The 20,980-nt window shown below is 45.2% G+C and overlaps 1 protein-coding gene across 1 annotated transcript in view; it reads right to left on the reverse strand.

Annotated features, from left to right (window-relative positions):
• The window catches only part of DNMT1 (DNA methyltransferase 1), a 425,596-nt gene that overhangs the window by 324,219 nt on the left and 80,397 nt on the right, over positions 1-20,980 (reverse strand). Inside the window, exons 11-12 of the mRNA XM_069604056.1 lie at positions 15,823-15,941; positions 6,659-6,751 (exon numbers count right to left, since the gene is read on the reverse strand). Coding sequence (XP_069460157.1) covers positions 6,659-6,751; positions 15,823-15,941 — 212 coding nt within the window. The remainder of the gene's footprint in view (positions 1-6,658; positions 6,752-15,822; positions 15,942-20,980) is intronic.

Consider the following 20,980-nt stretch of genomic DNA (forward strand, 5'->3'; position numbering starts at 1 on the left):
AGCAATGGGCAATCAGAGGTACTTTGCAGTTTCAGCTCCTTGCGTCCGACCACAAATAGCAGTTCTTGGGTACCACTGCAGACTTTCCTTGCATCTGGTGTCCAGCACTGAGGTGGCTCAGGCTTGTTCAGTCCTGCTTCAGGGAAATCCAGAGGATCTTCCTGGCTCTCTGGTCCAAATTAAAAGTGATCCAAAATTAAAAGTGATCCACTCGATTTGGTGTTCCGCTCCCTGGCACTTAGGTTTGAGAAGCAGTAATTACAGCCAGCTCCGCGAGGATGCCCAAATCAGTTCACATGGGTCGATTGGTCCCACCAACCCAAGGGGAGAAGTCGTCCTTGCAGTGCTTCTCTAGTCGAAACAAATTCAGAGCTTCAGCACATCGGCAGGGGTTCACTGAACAAACCAACGGTCCAGGAGTTGCAGCAGGCACCTCTTAAAGTTCTTCAGATTCCTTCGTCCAGTCGAGTCTGCCTTCCAAGCCAAAAAGCCTCGCCTTTGATGCAGGTTTCTCCCATTCATTCCAGCCTGGCTCTCGATCACACAGTAGGGTGGCTGTCCTCCGAGGGAGCATTCCTGTAACCATGGAGATTAAGGCTCCTCCCTCACTTCCTGCCCCTGCTAGACACGCTGGGGCCAGAGGCAGGCTTCACTCATGAATCGCCATAGACAAAAACAAAGGAAACCAAACCTGGTTTGGCACGCAGATTAAGTCTCAAGGACCTTTCCAAGAAACGTTGGAAAACTTCCGACACCCACGCCAGGGGAAGAAGGCAGGAGCCCTTCCCCATCCCAGAAGCTGCAATCGGCACGCAATGTGCAGCGAGGATTGATTAATTTGTATGATGAATTTTAACCTACTATACCATGCATGTGTGTCTGGAATTTCAATTAACATTTGATAAAATGTGCTTATACGTAAAGGGAAGCTGCTCTTTTTAACCACTAAATATTGTGTTGAATTTTAACTTGCACTGAATTTTTTTTAATTGATTTGTTTTATGTTTCTTATTCATAGAATAAGGATGTGGGTCTTTGTATTTTTGTATATATCTAATGAAATCTCTGTAGTGTAACTAATGTAGGTTCTTTCAATGCTCTTGTTTCTATATTGCTCTTTTTTTCTTGAAGGTTTCTTCTGTAAACCATACACAAAAAAAAGTTCGAGGAGCAGCAACGCCAACATAGATCGAGCACTGTTGTGCTACCTACATCCACGTCTCCCATTACACCGTAAGGATAACCTGCTGAGCAGTTACTAAATACTGCATCCGCCACCCCTACAACAGCCCCATACCGTGGCTAGCAGCTGTCTACAGCATCCCATTCACCGCGCAAGGCCTGTGACCCAGTCCAACTACCTTGCCTGACCCCTGCATGCTAGGCGCGTCACAGCACCACAATGAGGCCGAGCCTGGTATTCCCGCAATATTTGATTTGAAACATCCGCCAACAGGCGGACACGCCAGTGGCCATCTATGAAGGCCATACAAAGGCCTGTTCTGCCCATGATTATCGATACGCAGCGTGGCCTACCTATCTATGCTTCATTCTTCACCCCCTAATCCATACCCCAGAAGAGTTGTAGCCCTGACAGAGCCAACCGATGCTGCAAGAGCAGCACCCTCTCAGTCACCCTGCTGGCCTGTAAGGTAAGCCTTTGGGCATAGTAGCCCCAAGCCCCTTCAGACTCGTGCAGCATCTCGCCACCTACAAGTATTGTAGATCACCTACCCCTGCAGAGTTCCAAAGCTGCCATTTGTGCTCACCCATCATTGCACCACAAGAGGTGCACTCCTCTCCAAGATGGCCGCCCTCGCTCAGCTGAGCGCCGGCTCACGGGAGAAGGCATGATGATTGTAAGCGCAGCCTGGACCCATGGCTCTCCAAGGCATTTTTTTAGGCAAGACTCCAAAGTATCCATTCCATAACAGGTACTATAGTACTGGCCACCTAGTTGACTTTGCAACTAATCTCTCTAGTGCCACTCGCCCTGAACTTGCATTGACCTACCTTTTGCCACCCAGTTCACTTGAATTGTATCTTGCCTGCCCCGAGCTGCCTAATGTGCACCAGCCCATCTTGCCTGCCCCGAGCTGCCTAATGTGCACCAGCCCATCTTGCCTGCCCCGAGCTGCCTAATGTGCACCAGCCCATCTTGCCTGCCCCGAGCTGCCTAATGTGCACCAGCCCATCTTGCCTGCCCAGAGCTGCCTAATGTGCACCAGCCCATCTTGCCTGCCCAGAGCTGCCTAATGTGCACCAGCCCATCTTGCCTGCCCAGAGCTGCCTAATGTGCACTAGCCCATCTTGCCTGCCCAGAGCTGCCTAATGTGCACTAACCCATCTTGCCTGCCCAGAGCTGCCTAATGTGTACCAGCCCATTCTGCCTACTGTGAACTGCCCTTTGCGGGACTAGCACCTGTACTGATTCCACCTCACCCCCCCCCCCCTTGCCGGCACAGCACACTACTGGCAAACAAATTGGACCACCTTACTGCAAATATGAATATAAGAAACCTCGCCCAAACATACTCAGTTCCATTATAATAATCATCCGCCACTACCTTTACTAACTGCCTCGCAGTAAACCCCACGCTCCGACGACCATGACCAGTACCAAATCCATACCCTGTCCAGTCACAGAAAGGACTGAAACTTCAAGCTAGGCTACCTCGCCTCCATTACACACAAGCTAATGTCCTATTAAACAGGACCACCACCCAAAATCCCGATAAAACAGCCTCAGATACCCTGCAGAAACTAGCCAAAACTAAAGCCAGCCCTCGCTAATCCATCAACACTCATTCTCATATTGTCCAGTCCGCCAACCTCCATATGGACTTCAACGCTAGATCCCTGGTAGCACATGCTATAGACATAGCCGATCTGATCACCTCAAATAACCTTGACCTCCTAGCAGTGACAGACTTGGCTACATGACGCAGTAGGTCCTGCCTTAGCAGTCCCTGAAAACTACCAAATCCTCACAGCAGATAGAACCAACGCCAGAGGGGGCAAAATCGCCATCATAGATAAAACAGATCTAGCAATCAGACTTATACCATCACCCCCAAACACATCCTGTGAAATGCTTATAGCAAAAATACCAATATCTAGCTCTAAGACGCTAACAATCTAGTGTATAGGTCTCCGGGACCCATTGGATCCTTTGAGGATGACATTTCAAGCATCCTCTCCAATAACACAAAGACAACCTCTCAGGCACTCATCCTATGGGACTTCAACCTTGGCTTTAATGACCAAACAGTCAATGATGCCAAAGCCATCACTAATATGCTCTCAGAACAAGGACTTGTCCAAAAATTAAACCTACCAACACACTCAAAGGCAGAAGCCTTGACTGGGTGGCCGACCTAAATTGTAACCCATCAATCCCATCTCTCCACTGCCGTGGACTGACCACCACCTGATTACAGACAAACCAACATGACTATAGCTCCTCAGCCCACCGGCAACAAAAATGACATCACTATGACACTTACCTCTTATCCTGCCTTCATTAAGCAGTCTATCTGCATCCACAGACCAATATACTAGCCGACACCTACAACACAACTATGTCCACAGCATTAGACGTCATTGCACCACTTACACTGCGCAAAAGCAAATCACAAGCACACCTAAACGCATGGTTTACCCCACATTTAAAAGAAGCCAGGCAAAAAAAAAATAAAAGGACACTGAAGCCTTATGGCAACACCATCAGCAGAAAAAAAAACTAACCCAACTGAATTTGCCGACCACAACAAAAAAGAACATTAAGACCTTTACGATAGGATTGCCAAAGCCAGCTCCAACACAAAAGAGCTCTTTACCATATTACGAGAAATGGAGGCACCGATCCCTCCAGCTGACAATATAACCAAAGACAAAGCCTGGTGCACCAACATTCATAATGCTTTAGTCAATAAAATAAATTTTACTCAAAGGAAAGATTGTGAATAAGAAATCCTACCTCACCAAAAACGATGCTCACTCCCAAACTACCGACACACCAACCAATAAACCAGACCAATTTAAATTCTCCAAAGGTTCCATCCTTGAAGTAGAGAAAATCATCTCCCTGAAGCCAACTAAATGCCAGGGCGACAACTGCCCAGCACAACGAATGAAAGATGCAGCGAGAGACTCGTCACCATTCATCACATAAATCAATGCATCCTTTTCAACTAACATTGTCACAAGTAATTTGAAAGTATCCTGGGTCTTACCCCTGCTGAAAAAACAAGCCTTAGATCCAGCCATTCCAACTACAGGCCCATCACAACGGTTCCCTTTCTTTTAAAGATAGGACAGTAGCGTACATCCAGATACAATAATATCTGGAAACGAATCATCTCCTCGGCACCCGCCAATCAGGTATCAGGCCACAACATGGCACTCAAACTGCATTGATCAATTTAAAAACACAAATTGAGACACTCACTGACAAATGGAAAACTGCCATGCTGCTCCTCCTCGACTTGTCAGCTGCCTTTGACTTGGTGGACAATGAAATCCTTTGCGAACACCTTGCCTCAGCGGCTCACTTTTCTAAGGAAGCAGTAGCATGGGTTCAATCATTCCTCAACAATAGAACCATGTGAGCATTCTCCCCAATAGACTCAGCAGATCCCATCTCAATAACTTGTGGCGTTCCACAAGGATCATGCGTCTCACCCACCATGTACAAGATCTTCACAAAGCCACTGTTTGACAAATTAGACAATATGGGTGTCATCTACACCAATTATGCAGATGAGACAGATCCTCATACCCCTTTTGGGCAATTACATAATTGACACGGCTCTCGTGAACAAAATCTACCTCCTCATTCAGGCATGGATGGCCATGCACGGCCTCTGCCTGAATGACGACAAGACCGAACTCCTAATACTAGGTACCCTGACCAACATTAAAAACTCAATGAGTATTCCTCCTTCAACATTGATGGCAATACCATCAAGGTTGTAAAGGAAGTAAAAAAACACTTGGATTCTACCTCGACTCCACCCTAAACAAAATTGTTGGAGTGGATTCTAACTCTGCTTTTCACAAGTAACAGCTTGTGACCCTATACAAGGGATTTATACAAAACCCTAACTTTGCAAGTGCCTCAGCTGCTCCAATTGATTTGGCAGGGCTGGCCTTTGACGTGTCTGTCCCTCATAGGGGGCAACTTGTTTTAGACCTACTGCTGGGAAAGTATTGTCTATACTTCATTGGGACATTCAAGTTTACTTCTATGCCCTGAGAAACTGTTAACCTTTTTCCTTCAACCTTTCCACAACCTCAGAATCTGCACTAGTGATGAATACTGTCACTACTGTCCTTGTGAATGACATCACCTCGGTGCAGGAAGTGAGCAAAAATCATATCCAAAGAGTATACACTAACTGCTGAATGTGGAAAAGTATGATTGTTACATATCTTGCCCTTTAAAGAACACTTATTTAAAAATGTATGTTGGGGTTGCTTGTGGTCTGGAGGGTTGCCCAGAGCATTGCCAGTGGTTAAGATTAATTCTAAAACCTTCCAGCCATCACCTCTTTGTTTTTGCTACTGTAATAAAAGCTACCAGCAGGTGGCTTTTGCAAGGGCAAAGATTAACTAGAGCACAGGAGGCTTGTGCATTTCACAAAATCAATGGCTCCTAGTGCTTGATATTAAAGGTTTAAAACATTTAAAATGTTATAGGAATTCAATAAAAAGATTGCCCATGTTTTAAGATCAAAACTTTTGAGCGTACTATTCCTTGAAGACCAGCAGACACTGCAAATAATCATGACGGAGCCATTACATTAGTTAAGCTTATCTAGTGCAATTCTAGTTAGGAGTTCTGGCAACAAACTAGTAATGCTGGGAAGCCGGACGACAGGTGACCCAGTGGAGAAGTTACTGAACCAGAGAAAAGATGCTGTTGCAGCCAGAGCATAGTGCCCTGCACTGGGAAGATTGTAAGGAGTCAGTTTAGGTAAATTGCCACCTCATAATGCCAACAACGGCAACACCAGGTCTTAAGCGCCATTACTGCTGTTCAACAGCCGTACCTGCTCTAAGTCAGGAATCCACTGGCAGATTACAAAATTAACCTTAAGGTACAGCAGAAAATATTGCCCTGGTACTTAGTTATCCCCTTCAATAAGGACTTGCAGGTTATACAGAAAAAGCACAAAAACTGCTTCCAATGAGGGTGCATGTATAAATGGTTAGCCTACAATTGGATAGGGACAGTTTTAAGACCTTAACCTGGAGTCCCAATGTCTCTGGGCCCCATTCCCCAATGCTTCTGATTAGGACTATTGCACAAAGGGTCAGTAAAAACAGACAAAAAGGGGGTCTCTTAGGGTTGTGGGTAGTATTGGATTGCCAAGGCACAGCAGGCTACTAATAAGGATTGCTACTGAGAAGCAAAACCAGAGTTTGCCATGCCAATTTGATCAATGTAAAAAAACAAATGTGGTCGACAATATAGGTCATCACAATTCACATTAAGGCCAAGGAATGTAGTTATCTACAAGGAATAAAGTGTTGCAGTCCACCATGTCTTTCTGTGCATGGTCTTGACAAAATCAAAAACGTCACCATCATGGTGGCAAGATGCTACATTTTACATAGAAAAGCTGCGCTGCAGATAATCAAAGCATATTCTTACCTGTGGTAAAGCCAATTAGTGCCTTTTCACCTCCATCAAATCCTGTAACCCACCAGGCATTAATGGGACCCATCTTTTTCGATCTGACTCCACCTACAATAAGGAGAAAAAAGGATTAAAGCACTAGCTAGTATGGTCAGCAGAACATTTAAAATCGGTACTTAGTCTTGGGGGTACATGCCAAATCTTCCTAAGGAGCACTACATTAATTTACCAAAGGAACTAAGTAACCAACCCCAATTGCATTAGGGTAGACCAAACGTACAAAGTTGCTAGTGTGATAATTTACAGAAATGCTCGGTTCAGGAAATGGGATGCAGAGTTACCTGCATATGCCAGACTCACAAGATGCACAGAAAGGTAGAGAAGTGTACAGGATACCAACCAATACAAGAATATTCATGGTTCATGCTCTAATTTCATGCTCCAATTTCAGCAGCTGTGTTTGGACGATTGCACCGAAGTCCTATGGTGCAGACTTCAGAACAGAAAATGCACACCGCCTACAAGGTGACCACTCCTACTCAATGATCATGCAATTGAGCAAGCAAGAATTTACTAAGGAGATATCAGTACAATTTACAGTGAGCACACAAAGGAATGTCCACATAGAGTACTGAAAAAACGGTTCAACATCAATATTCACATTCAAAGCTATGCAAACTTGGGAGCTGTACAGTGCCCCTGAAAGTGAAACCAACAAAGTATTCTGTAATTTACAAACAAGGCACCAGCTGCAGACCTTACCACATTGCCAAAGCAAATCAGCAACAAGCAGTCAATCTTTGAGGGCCTAAGGTCAATTAACATGATTAAAATATTCCCAGAGGAGTATCTTGGGTTAGAGCAGGTGTTGGTTTCAGGTTTAAAAGTCAGACAGAACTTTTTAAAGCCCACCTTGTCAACTCCATTTGGCCTGACCCACACAAGGTTTTGTTAGAATGGCAAGCAACCATGCTTAGCCTATGGAGGGCTGTAGTGAGGTACAAAGAACTCATAGTTCAAGGAAACAAGGAGGCACTTTAAGTGGTTTACATATTTATTTTTTTATTCATCTTCTAAGTTAAGTACTACAACACAGCAAAATCGACAATTTACAATATTCTTTGTATAGTACATGCATATTGTTGTAGTTGGATCTGAATAGCTTTCTCAGTAACAAAAGCGATTAGTAAAGCCATCTGAAACCTATACACAAACTTTCCCGAACTTCAGTAACTTTGTTCCAGCCTGTCGAACCCTCTTATGGAATCTCACGGTTCAGAGGGGACACTCGGGTGACCGGTGGCCAGGGGTTGACCAACAAAAAAAACCAGATCAAGAGTAACAGATTCTCTTCTGGTATTTCAGTCAAAAGTTTCACTAGGCTAGGAAATCAGGCTATTTCCTTGCAAGGCTGTCTCAAAGACCAGTGTTTTAAGGCAGGGTATGAGAACAATGGATTGTCTACCCAATGCAACTATGGGGCCCAGGAGGGGTGCGTGATACCAGCTATCTGAAGCCCCAGGGGTCACAGGAGTAACCAAGCAAACTACAGGCATGTTGTACCAGGACAGTACCTTTAGTTGCTGCAAGACTGCCAGCGGTAAGGCAACAGCAGACTGGGTCACAGGTTTCTCGGTCTGACAGAAGCGACTTATCTGGCGACATACGCCCAGCAAACACTTCACGGTTCGAACTGGTCACCCTTCTCAGCTTGGATTAAGGACAGTTGCTGCAGTAGATAGTTTTGTGGTCCTGGTCTCAGGTGAGTGCACTTTGGGGAGTTGGATCAGGTCACTGTAGGCTTAGAAGATAAAGACGAAATGCACTGGCAGATTATGCACAGCGATGCAGCACAGGACCCCTAGTATTGGTGAATTGCAGGCCGTGGAGTTCCAGCTCTGCCAAAGACTAAAATACAGTTTGTTAAAACTGGTTAGGCCCACCAGTCTACGAGAGAAAGTCTTCAGATCTTTCTTGTTGCTTGGAAGTCGAGGTCGGGACAGCAGCTGTCACTCAAACAGGCTCTGGTGGTTGTTGGAGTTTTTAGTTTTCTGATACTTATGTTGCGGGACCTCTGTGCATGGGATGAGATTGGTGGACTCAGCCAGGGTTCCTGGATACATTCTAACATGGTAATGCTGTCCAATGGTGCAGTAGCCCAGTCTTAACTTGTTTCTGGTCCCTTGTCCTGCAGGTATGCCCGATTGGGAGCCGACCTGCCCTGCTGTCTCCGAAGCTTTGCAACCTTTATAAAGGAAGCCTGTCAAAAAAGGGGCAAGAGGACCCTCCCCACCTAGCACAGTAGAAGCCAACAGTAAGGACAAGTCAGAGTTCAGGGCTTAGAAAAGTCCACCATTTTGGCTAAATTGTGCGCCTTGTAATGTCTACCGCAGCTGCAATCAAAGCCTGCGACAAAAATACAATAAAAAGTATGTACACTGTCACCAGCCTGAACAAACGGACCAGTCAGTAACCAAAACGTTCCTTGTAGAGACAAGACAAATTGGATTCCCTCAGCACTCCACATAAGGGGGTGGGCTGATCTGGCAAAAAAAACCAGTAGGATGAAAACACCCTGCCTTGGTAACTGAGCTAACCAGAGGAAAAGTAAGATGCTCTAGGAGCTTCCAACAGCAGATGGTTTTGTATGCTGTAGATGCATTGAAATCAAGAGGAAATTACAACTTCAAAAACAGGAAAAGGTTATCAGAGTAAAATGAGCAAATTAGGAAAAGGTTTCCCCGAGTCCTGCAAAAAGTGTTGGGTGACTCCCAGGAGAAGAGCATCACAAGACATAAAATCTACTTTGAAACTACAACTTGGTCTACAGAGGACTCAATCGCTTGCCATGGAGTAGGCTGGTCAAGGCTAAGTAGAGCAAAACACCTGGAGAGGTAGCCCCTGTGATAAGGAGATGTTGGCAGACTGTAGATATTCCAATCAAGGGCAGCAGCATTTCCTTCAGGCTCACCAGGTGCTAGAGTATCTCAGTACAGTTTACACTAAATAAATGAGAAAATGCCCAAAGAACAAGTTACTATTTACATATGAAACTACAAGTTCAAACAAAATCCAAGTGTTCATACATTCCATAAATGGAACGGAATGATGTGCTGGACAAGTCTCGACACACTTTTTGCTGGACTTCAGGATTAAAGAAATAAGTGCAGAATCATTGAAGCCTTTGCCCATTCATTCGTAGGGGCTCAGTCTACTGGAACGCTTGCCTATGTATTTTACTTCCTTATGGCGTCTTCCTCCACACCAAAGGCATCCATTTTACTATTGCAGCCCACAGCGCCTTATGGGTAGTGTTGCTGGTGGCCCTTCTGGCCCCTTCAGATTCCTTTCTGTATCCTCAAGAAGTGGCGTCGCCAGGAATCAAGTTTGAGGGGCACAGAGGGGGCGAAAGACAAAAGTAGGGGCGCAGACATGAGTGGGGGCACCTATGAAAGGTAATGTATGATGTCACAAGCATTCCTGCAGAGGCTTTTGTGCACACCAATTACCCACACCCCACTGTACCTCCCATCCCATCAGAATGTAGGCACGAAACCTTTCAGTGACTAATGGCCCATCATTAGCACTTTGTGGACTAAATTCTGATGGGAGGGGCTACGAGCTGCTCGATCACTGCTCACTTTGAGACAAAAGACATAACACCACGAGCAGAACAGTCACTGCTCACCTTATGTAGGGGACACCATGTCGGGGACACCATGTCGGGGACACCATGTCGGGGACACCATGTCGGGGACACTGCCCCCCCCCCCTCCCGCCAAGCGACACCACTTTCCTCAAGTAACTACAGTTCTTGAGAATAGAGAAATACTCTGCATCTCCTAAAACTAGTCTGAGCGATCACAGTACCTCCTGTGGAGTGCCAAAGGGATACCTAGTATCCACTCCTATCACGCAGACAATCACCTAGTTAAGGATGGTTGAGTGGACCTGTTCAACTAACTGTTCTGTGATTGGTGACTGCAGGCTAGGCACATAATCTGGTGCACAATAGAGGCACCAGATTACCAATTCAGAGGCTCCTTTTACTAGCGTGGTTAGCCATTCTAGTAGTGGTGCTGTTTTGCCTTTAGTCAGAGACAGCCACAGATTCCTGCTAGGTTCCAGTGTCTGGAAAGAAAGTGGGGAGGATTTGTCCACCACCTGTCCTTTATCTGCCAGAGCGCCTGAATAGAAGCAGCCTCTCTCTGTAGTGCTGAGAGACTGCCGAGAAGTGTGCTGTTGGGCAAGATTGTGTGCCAGTAAACTTTACCTCCTGGCAATAGGAACCAAACCTTTGGTACAAGTCTGTGCTACACAGATTGGTAGTGTGGCTGAGCAGCCATGTTGATCAATGTGAGCAGTGGAGTGGTTACAGTGGTTCAGTGACAAGTATTGTAAAAAAAGAAAACTTACTCATGGTTTAAACAGTCGTAAGCCTTCTTCAGAAGGGAGCCAAACACTTCAATACTTCAATACACTCCAAACACATTTTATCAGTAGATACCCATTGGGGATGGCCCTACACCCTCCGGTGACAAATAGCTAGGACACTGGACATTGATGCATCACTGGTACATTTAGAGCAATACCGAGTCTTGTGCAAAGGTTAGATCGGGAATAAAACCAGGGTTAACAAATAATTAACAAACAGGTAATTACTTTCTGAAACCTTCAATGCAAAATAAATGAACCCTTTCCTGGGGAAAGGAAAAGACAGATAAGAGTCTCGGGGGCAAGGACAGCCAATGTTAGTTGAGCATGGTCTAGGGAGCTGAAGATCTTTGTAGGCAAGTAACTCTTACACAATGTTTAAAAATGTTTGTAAAAATAAAAAATCACGTGAAGTGTCATAGCTGTAAGCAGCTCTGCAAGGTTAACCAAGACAAGTCTCAATTGAGAACAAGTAAGACTACACCACAAGAGGTAAGTCCTTTTACCTTAACAGTACCTTTGGTTAGAACAAATGGTTCCAGCTGGCTTCTGTTCCTGTGTGGCTCTGCAGATCCTGTGCCTCAATCGTGGGGACAAGAGGGAGGACTTCTGGGGAATCTGCAACACAATGGGAGGTTTGGCGGCAGCAAAGATCAAACTTCAATTCAGCAGCACTTCGTGGTTTAAGCTCCTTGCGTCTCAGCAAGTTGGACCACTCTAGGCTTTCCTCCCATCTGGATCCAACACTTGAGGTGGCTCAGGCTTGGTCCGTCCTGCTTCGCTTCAAGGGAGTCGGAGGCTCGTGTCCGACCTTAAAAGCAATGCACTCTATTTGGTGTTCCTCTCCTTGGCACTTCCAGAAGTACAACCAGCTTCGAGAGGATGTCCAGACGGGTTTACTTTAGAGTTGATTGGTCCCGCCAACTCAAAGGAGAAGTCGTCCTTGCAGGGCTTCTCTAGTCGAGGCGAATTCAGAGCTTCAACACAGCAGGGCTTCACCGGGCAATCAAACGGTCCAGGAATTGCAGCAGGAGTCTTTTCCAAGTTCTTCTTTGAATTCGAATTCTTGTCCAGTGGTTGACTGCCTTCCAAGCCAAAAAGCCTCACCTTCCATTCCAGCCAAGCTGTCAGTCCTTACCGGACAGCCAACTGGCCAATCACCTTTCGGTGCATTCCTGTAACCGAGGGGATAAAGCACAGGGAGTTTCGGGCAGCTCACTGGAGCCAGAAGCAGGCTCCACTCGTGAATCCTGCCAAGGAAAACATACAAAGGGACCAAACCTGGTTTGGCCCACAGAGTAAATCTCAAGAATGGCCTTTCCAACAAGAAATGGCAAAAAAAAGAAGACCAGGCCATTTTGACAAAATGGGAACCCATGGTGGACTTACTGCAGCTGTGAATGCAGTAAAACACAATGGTGGTAAAAAGTAAACTACTGCCACCAACCATTAATTGTAGAAAGGGCAAAATTAAAGGTTACATGAGAAACTAGACAAAGGGGATACCAGGTAACCCCTCAGCACCCTATGATAGGGTGGGCTGTGTCTAAAGCGTCACAAATGTAAGTCAAGTCAATTTCATTTCACTGCTCTTGGTAACAGTTTATCCAAGAGATGGTATTTAAACCTTTGGGAAACTTCCCTGTGCCACTGCACTGAAGGTGCAGTGTGTCACAATGTAAAGATGATACCTATGGAGTTCGTCAAGACTCCAATTTCAAAAGAAACCATCTCAATCACAAAAATACACGAGTGGGGAAAGGTAACTACAGGTAAGAAATTAAAAAGTCCTGAAGTCCAGCAAAAAGAGATAGGGGTCTCCAAGGTAGAAGGAATTTACACATTTCTGATAATTCTCCCCAACACCTAGAACTACATAAAAAAGTGAGACTTCTGTAGTGTAAAGCAAGTCGACCACTGGAAGCTGAAGACAAGAGACCCCTGCAGACCACTTGCAACACTGAAGCGACCAGGTTTATTTGTATAGCGCCTATACACAATGTTTCAAAGCACTTCAAGGGAGGGAACAAGCGACTACTCAAGGACGTTCTTACAGGCCATGAGAACGTACTCGGCCTGACGACATTTCAGTTAGTGCAACAGCTAAAACATAAGGGAGGGGGAGAGTGGGAAGGAAATGGAAACAGACAGGCAACTATCGTACTAGGCCTGATGACATTTCAGATAGTGAAGGGGGAACAGTAAGTGGAGGGGAGGAGACAGACTAGGTTGCTATCATACTAGGTCCAGGGACAATTCTGAATAAGTGCATAGAATAAAGTAAGGAGAGGAGAAAGGAAAAGGGAGAGGCGAGAACAGAGTAAGCAGTCAAAAAGCAAGGAGAAGCAAGAGGGGAGAGCAAATACAATTGCAGAAGTCATGTTGCAAGCTAGGATACAAGATGAAGATGGGAATTGCATGATTCAGGGCCACCATGAGTACAAGATGCAAAGTCAGTCCAGCATGAGAGTTAAGTATGATGCACCATGAATCAATTCAAATCCAGCATTGGCCATAAATCGGATGGTGAAACCAGAATGTACCAGGACAGACTCCTGCATAAGTAGGCTGGGAGAGCAAGCGAAACAGGCAATACCTGTGCGCGAGAAGGGGTCACAAGGGATCACAGGGGACCAGAGGGGGGTTAGGATGGCCAGAGGGAGTAAACGCATGTTGGTGCATGCCTACATAATGTCTGAGCGTGGGGGGGGGATGGGGGGGTTGGGCCCTGGGCCCTAGTGGTCCAACAGGAATTGCCTTCATCTGCCATTCACTTCAGACACCTGGGCAAGAGACGCCCTTGATCTAAGTTAAAAGCAGGAAGAGGCAGGGCTAAGAAGGTGGGTGGTACTTGGGTCAGGTGACCTAGATCCACTTGCACCTGCTCCCCATCTGCAAAGGAAAAGAGCGGCAACCAGGAAGGCACCAGGTGACCTAGATGCACCTGCTCCATCTGCAAATGAAGAGGCAGAGCAGCAAGCAGGAAGGCACCAGAAAGGCACATTGCTGTCTTGACCCAGTTTCCTGAAGATAACTCATTCCCTTCGACTGGTGTGAACAACCAGTCCCAGGACAAGCTTGCGCCATCTCTGGGTCCTGCGAGTTTCCAGAGCAAAGAACACCGAAAAACCAGGAGACACGCTGTCCATTCCGGGAGCATGGTCGTGGAAAGGCCAAACTCATCCAAATCTACTGAGCCCTCAAGGACACTCCAGAGGTCCGATCCATCTCGCCCAGACCCCCTCAGCAGAGTGGGACTGTGCGAGGCGCAGATGGACTGGGCGAATTGAGTCCTTTGTTGGTGTTGTGGAAAAAGAATCTAATCCACAGAGTGACCCAAGAAGTTGATGGAAGCTGTGCCAGAGGTCCTCCCTCGAGACTGCTGCTGAGAGAACCAGTCCATTGACCGGCCTTCTGTCAATATGCCTGGAGGTCAGGTCCAGCACACAGCATTGAGGACTTCATGGCTGGGTTCTCTTCAAAGGGTTTGTTGGCGAGCTATTACCTTGATCTGTAAGTCGCTCCAGAGCGTGGAGTGCACCCAGGTGTCCAGGGTACCGCCTTCCTACCTCAGACCCCAAGCTGCTGCGCGTCTCCTCTTAAGAGTCCTTAACAGGGTCTCCACCGTTAGCCAACTTGCTGCTTACATAAAGACTTGAAGTCGACAGGAACTCTTTGTATTCTGCTGATTGTAAATACTTTGAGCCCTCTCCGAACTGCCTTTAGTTAGCGCTGCGTTTTTGGATAATAGTTTCTTTGCACAGCAAGTCTATCTCTAGACCCTTGAACAGTGCTAGTTATAACAACCATTTTTCTTCCCCAAAGTCACTTGCATATGTGTAGGTGTATGCAGAGAGTAAATGTCTTACTGTATTTTTGCTAAAAACTGCAAGTGTGTGTAGTTAACAATATTATGATAGCATTGTCTTCACTAACGTTGCAAAAAAAGTAACCGCAAACAAAGTATTCCGAAGTGTTCTTGTGTAAACTAATGGAGTATTTAAGGTAATTCTGGTGTATGTGTTGATGTACATGTCTAACTGGGTACAGTGTACTTACCTAGAGTTCACACCTTCCTCTAATAAACCAGACTGTTCTGCCACTCTACCAAGGTTCCAGCAGTAGTACAGACATACTAAAAGTTGGGGGGGGTCTACAAACCACTGGGCTAGTTTCAAATCTTACAACCAGGTGGGACTCAGAATAATCCTCCCCCCCCCCCCGGTGGTCCCACAATTAAAACCAACAGCCAATACCTTACATTGAATCTTTCATTGCCCATGAACATGGAGCTTGATATATGTCTAGATATTTCACAGTACTCTGTATGCAAATGTGCTTAAAGAGGTACACCCAAAATAGGCCTAGGCCACTGCCACCAGCCTGTCTGGGATTTTCTAAATGAGTAAATAAGTGGAAACAGGTTCCCCTGCACTAGCCTAATGTGTATGTAGTAATACTTCAGCAGCAATTCGTAGCAAGGCATGGCCAGTTCTGACCACCCCACTCCCCCAACAAGGTGGGTTAAGTGCCCAGAAGGAATCTGTAAACCAAAAAAAGGAGATTGAAAAGCATTTTTCAAACTTTCATTGTGATCATGGAGGATATTTCCTTTGGGTAAGGGGCATTTATCTATCTTTCCAACAGAGGATTGCTTGAAACAAGACGTATTAAAGTACTTTGAACTACTTCAAGCTCTTTAAGCATATAATTTACACTATAAAAAGAAACCCATACAAACTTACCATCTAAACAAGTGCTGTCGTCATATATTGGCTTTACAACGCCACTGAAGTACAGCTCAACATTCTTCTCAATGAGGCCAGAGTCAAAAGTACACAAGTGGCCCTTTTTATCATAAATGCTGAAATTAAAACAAAGGAGGCAGAGTTAAGTTGGCCAAGTGTTAAAAAAAAATATATCACATTTGCATGGAACAAAGGACATGGCTCCTTCATGAAGCCTGGTTAGCTGAACATACAACCAACTGATGCTTCACTTGATTGGGAAAAGTGTGCTTTTACATGTGATTCTACAGAACAAACAAAAACAGTTTATAATCCCACACCAACCCCCTCCCCACCAGCTTTCACCACCCATATATACACAGACATTAGTTTTTAGTTATAAATGTTAATTTTCTATATTTAATTACCTGCATACCCAATTTGCACCACCTGCATTCTTGGTATCTTACAAGATTCACAAGCTGAATATTCCTTTGTCTGGCTGGGAATACTCTAACAGCAGTTTAAGTTTCCACTGAAAATAGTGCTCAGTCCTTTTGGGTCATACTGCTGGTTAGATCAGTTCAACTGGTGAGAGATCTCTTGGTTTTAGGGATCCAAATCAATATAGGCCTGTACTATACAAGTCAGTACAGTGGCTGAGTAGACCAGCTTATTTTAGGTGGGAGTTGTGACCTGTAGAGTAGTACAATAAAATCAGTTCAGAGGTGTAGGGAGATTTGTGCCAATTGTTAGCATTCTCAAAATTATGCTATTTCCTCCACCTTAGAGACCCCCAGCAACTTAGCTGGATATTGAGGAATGGATGTTTTACCTTGGAGAGAGCGACCCTTTTTCCCACTCATGTATTTTAATGTGAATTTTACCTCCGTTCCTTTTGGTTATGGAGTCAGACAAACTGCATAGGCATCATCTTTTACATTGTGCCTCAGCACCTTAGTGCAGTTGCACAGGGAAGTCTTTGATTTCCCAGGTTTAAATACCTTCTCTGGGATAAACTACTGTTTCCCAGAGCAGTAAGGTGAAATTGACTTTACTTAACATTGTAACCTGCTAGACCCAGCACACTCCAGTGCTGGAGGGGTTACTTAGTATCCCGTGTCTAGATGTTCAAGTAACAAAAATGCTACCCTTAGATCACAGAATGGCTGGTGGCAGTGGTTTTGTTTTGAACTACCATTGCATTTACCACGGCTGTTCCAGCTCTGGTAATGTTAAACACGGGAGCCATCTTTTTCAAAATGGCAGAGCCATCTTTGACAAAATGGTCCCTGTCTTTTCACCATGTCTGGAAAGGTCCTCCTAGAGATTGTGCGCCAAACCAGGTTTGGTCTGTTCATTTCGCCTTTGGCAGGCTTCAAGAGTGTAGCCCGCCTCTGGCTCCAGAGTGCCTTGTGTAGGCAGGAAGTGAGGTGCCTGAAACTATGCTTAGTCTCCTAGGAGACCCAAATGCACTCTGGTGATTGGCTGGCTGTCCAGCAAGGACAGACCCTGCTGTGAGAGTTACAGCTAGGCTGTGACAAGACTTGCATAAAAGGCAAGGTCTTTTGCAAGGAAGGCAGAGTCGACCACTGGATGAAGGTATCCAAAGAAGAGCTTAGAAGAGAAGCTTGCTGCAACTACTGGACCGTTTGTTTGCCTGGTGAAGCCCAGCTGCAGTGCTGACTCTCCAAATTCGCCTCAACTAGAGAAGCCCTGCAAAGGACGACTTCTCCCCTTGGGTTGGTGGGACCAATCGACACCAAGATGAACTCGACTGGAAGTGCCCTTTGCTGCATGTACTTCAATTGCTGCTGCAGGAACAGAGTGCCAGGTGACGGAACACCAGAAGCAAGTACATCGTTTTTAAGTCAGACCCGAGTTCCAGGAGGATCCTCTGGACTCCCTTGAATCAGGACTAACCAAACCCGAGCCACCTCAGAGTTCTGACCCAGACGCAAGGAAAGCCCAGAAGGTATCAGAACTGCAGTTTAGCTATTCACGAGAAGCTGAAACTGCGAAGTGACGCTGATCTGGACTTTGTCCATTGCTGTAGCTGACCTTCGAATTGTAGTGCAGGAGTGCCGACATGCTCTCTTGTCCCCACGACTGAAGCCCAGGAACAACCAATCTGCCAGACTACAGCAGGAACAGAAGCCAGCTGGAATTTCTTCAGACCCAAGTTACTGTAAACTAAGGGGTACTTGTAGCTTGCTCAGTTGAGACTTGCATTTGCTGCCTTTTGCAGAGTTGCTTGCAGCTTTGCCCAACAGTGAATTATTTTCTACAAAACTCCATTGTGCAAGACTTCAAGCAGTGCTTCAGCTCCCCTAGACTTCGCTCAAGTGACATTGGCGATCCTGGTTTCTGAAGACTTCGGTTTTGATCTGTCCCTCCAAAGGTCATACATTTGTTACTTGTATAGCTGGGAAAGGGTTAATCTAAATTGTATGAGGTGGGTTCAACAGTGCTTAACCGTTTTGTTAACCATTGTTTCCTAACCATTCACTTTTTGACACCAAACTCTAAATGTACCAGTGAGATCAATGTCCTGGTTATTACAGTCACCTGAGGGTGTAGGAAGTGTGTGCCATCCCAAATGGGTATCTGATTTATTGAAACAGTGTATTTGGCAGTATAAGCTTTTCATATTTGCTCTTAGGCTTATTCAAAATTACTTAATAAATTGTTTAATCAAGAAACCTTGAGCGCAAGTGTTATTTGGATACTTGTCACAGTGAACAACAAGTTACAACCCTACAGCTCACATTGACCTAACAACTTGGATACCTGTATTAACCCTCAAGCCAAGTCACTTGATAGGCACTGTCAAATTTAGGTTTCTCTTTTATGTACGTGCCTACGCATAAGGGACTGGGTTATCTTAACACCATAGCAGCTAACAGATGCGAGTTCCTGTCCATGGTCAGACCACTTTAATTCATAAGAGTTCTGAAAAAGTCATCCATAACAAGAAACTTCCCCTTAGTACCGTGCGCTTTAGGAACCTAAAAACGTTGACCCCAGCTCTTGATCCATGGATCTCTGAAAAGCTTAACGACGATTCCTCTGTTGAGGATATTCCTGCTGCTTATCAAGATACTCGGGGCAGTTAATACCCTACCCCCCCACATCCCCCCCTCCCATCTCTAACAAAAAACCAGCGCAAAGGGAAACCAATTCTTGGTTCACCTGTGATTTGCAAGAGCTAAAGAGCATTAAAACCAAGGCCCTCTACACTTGGAAAATGTCTGACACTGACTAAGATATCTATAGCGGACATTTCAGTGTCTACAAAGAAAAGCTGTAATCACGGCAAAAAGGAGCTTACATTGATAACCCGATTTCTAAAGCCCAGTCAAAACCCAAGGAGCTATTCAACATATTTAAAGAATTGGAAACCTACTACGCAGGACACCATCACCAAAGATACTAAATGGTGCAATCAGGTACAAAAGGCTATGGATGCTAAGCTTAACATTAACAAAGGTATTTTAGAAGCTAGAGCAACCTTATCGCACAAGATAATAACAATATACCATCTAAATGTTGGAAAGAAGACCAACTCTTCTCATTTAAACCTATTTCAGAGGCAGACCTCACAGTGAAAATTCCAAATCTTAAACAAGCTAACTGCAAGGGTGGTCTGTCCCGCTTTAACTATTAAAGCTTGTGCTACTTCGCTCATTCCTACACTCTGTAAATTTGTTAATGCTTCCTTCAGAGACTGCTCTTTACCTACTTGCATCAAACACTCATGGGTGACGCCATCATTTAAAAACAGGGCCTCTCCCGATGACCCACTTAATTACCGCCCAATACGATTTTTACTGAAAATACTTGGTAGAGTTGCATATACTTTTGGCCCATCTGAGAAATACTAACATTCTGAATAAGACAGTCAGGCTTTCGGGAAAAGCATAGTACCGAATCTGCTCTGCTGGATTTAAAATCCAGGCTCCTTGCCATATGGATCAAGGTAACTCCAGAAGCTGATGGACAGTCTGCCACCTTCGACCTGGTAGACCATACAGTATTGGTCTACAGGTTGAGGAGGGTGGTGGGTTTCTCAGCGTTGGCAGCTGACTGGGTCATCTCATTCTAGAAAGATCGCCACTGGAGAGAGCAGTAACCTGGTAGACGCCAACACCAAGGAGTACCACAAGGAGTGTGCGTCTATTTTTTTTATAACTTCTTTATGGTGCCCTTCTTGGACGTCCTGGATATTAACAGAATTTACAAACTATGCTGATGACACCCAATGTATTAACCCATTAAGGGTGTCTTCCTGAATGGAGATCACATGAATAGGATTTACCTCCACAGGCAAAGCTGTATGTGCTCCAATGGACTGACCCTTAATACAATTAAGACTGAACTCCTGCTTGTGGGTACGGACCCTAAAATCCACAAATTGGAAGACGAGTACTCGACTGCGCTATAAAAGTCAAGAGAAAGGTAAAGACTAGGGATATATCTTGACTGCAATCTCAATATAAAGCAACAGGTCAGCAGTCTTGTGTCTGCGTATTATATTAAATTGTTCTCATGTCCATCCTTCTTTCAGAAACACGCAGGGAAACCCTAGCGAGAGCACTGCTAAGTTCGAGGATAGATTACTGCAGTAGTCACTTGATCGGCCTCCCTAATTGTGAACTGAATAGATTGCAAGTGGTGCAGAACGCAGTCAGGGTTCTGGTCAAGAAGAGATCAGATCACATATCTAAGGCGAGAAGGGAGCTACATTGGCCCCTATTAAGGAAAGCATTCTCTTCCGACTCTTGTCCATCTCATTCAATTGCACGAAAAACTTGGGTCCTAGCTACCTTGATGAATTAAGGCTAAAGACGAGTAAATACAGCCCAAAAAACAAATCACTCCCAGCTTGCAGATTCCTATTGCCCGGAATAATCGCCCCATCAAATAGAGATGAAACCTAACAGTTTTCAGAAAAGGCCTCAAGACTTACTGGTTAATTAAATCATGTTATGGCCCTTCCCATCAGCCTTCCTCCTTCAGCATCTCTTGTGCCATTTGTTTCTGGGGTAGCCTAGATAACCCATGGAACAAGTTCACTCACAATACCTTGCATTTTACATGCAAATTCAAATGTACTCAACCAGTCCAGAATAAACAAAATCCTTGGGGAGACTAGGCTTCCTGAACCTGGTGACAA

This window comes from Ambystoma mexicanum, chromosome 3q, assembly GCF_040938575.1.
Source record: "Ambystoma mexicanum isolate Mex_15411 chromosome 3q, UKY_AmexF1_1, whole genome shotgun sequence".
Classification (NCBI taxonomy): Eukaryota; Metazoa; Chordata; class Amphibia; order Caudata; family Ambystomatidae; genus Ambystoma; species Ambystoma mexicanum.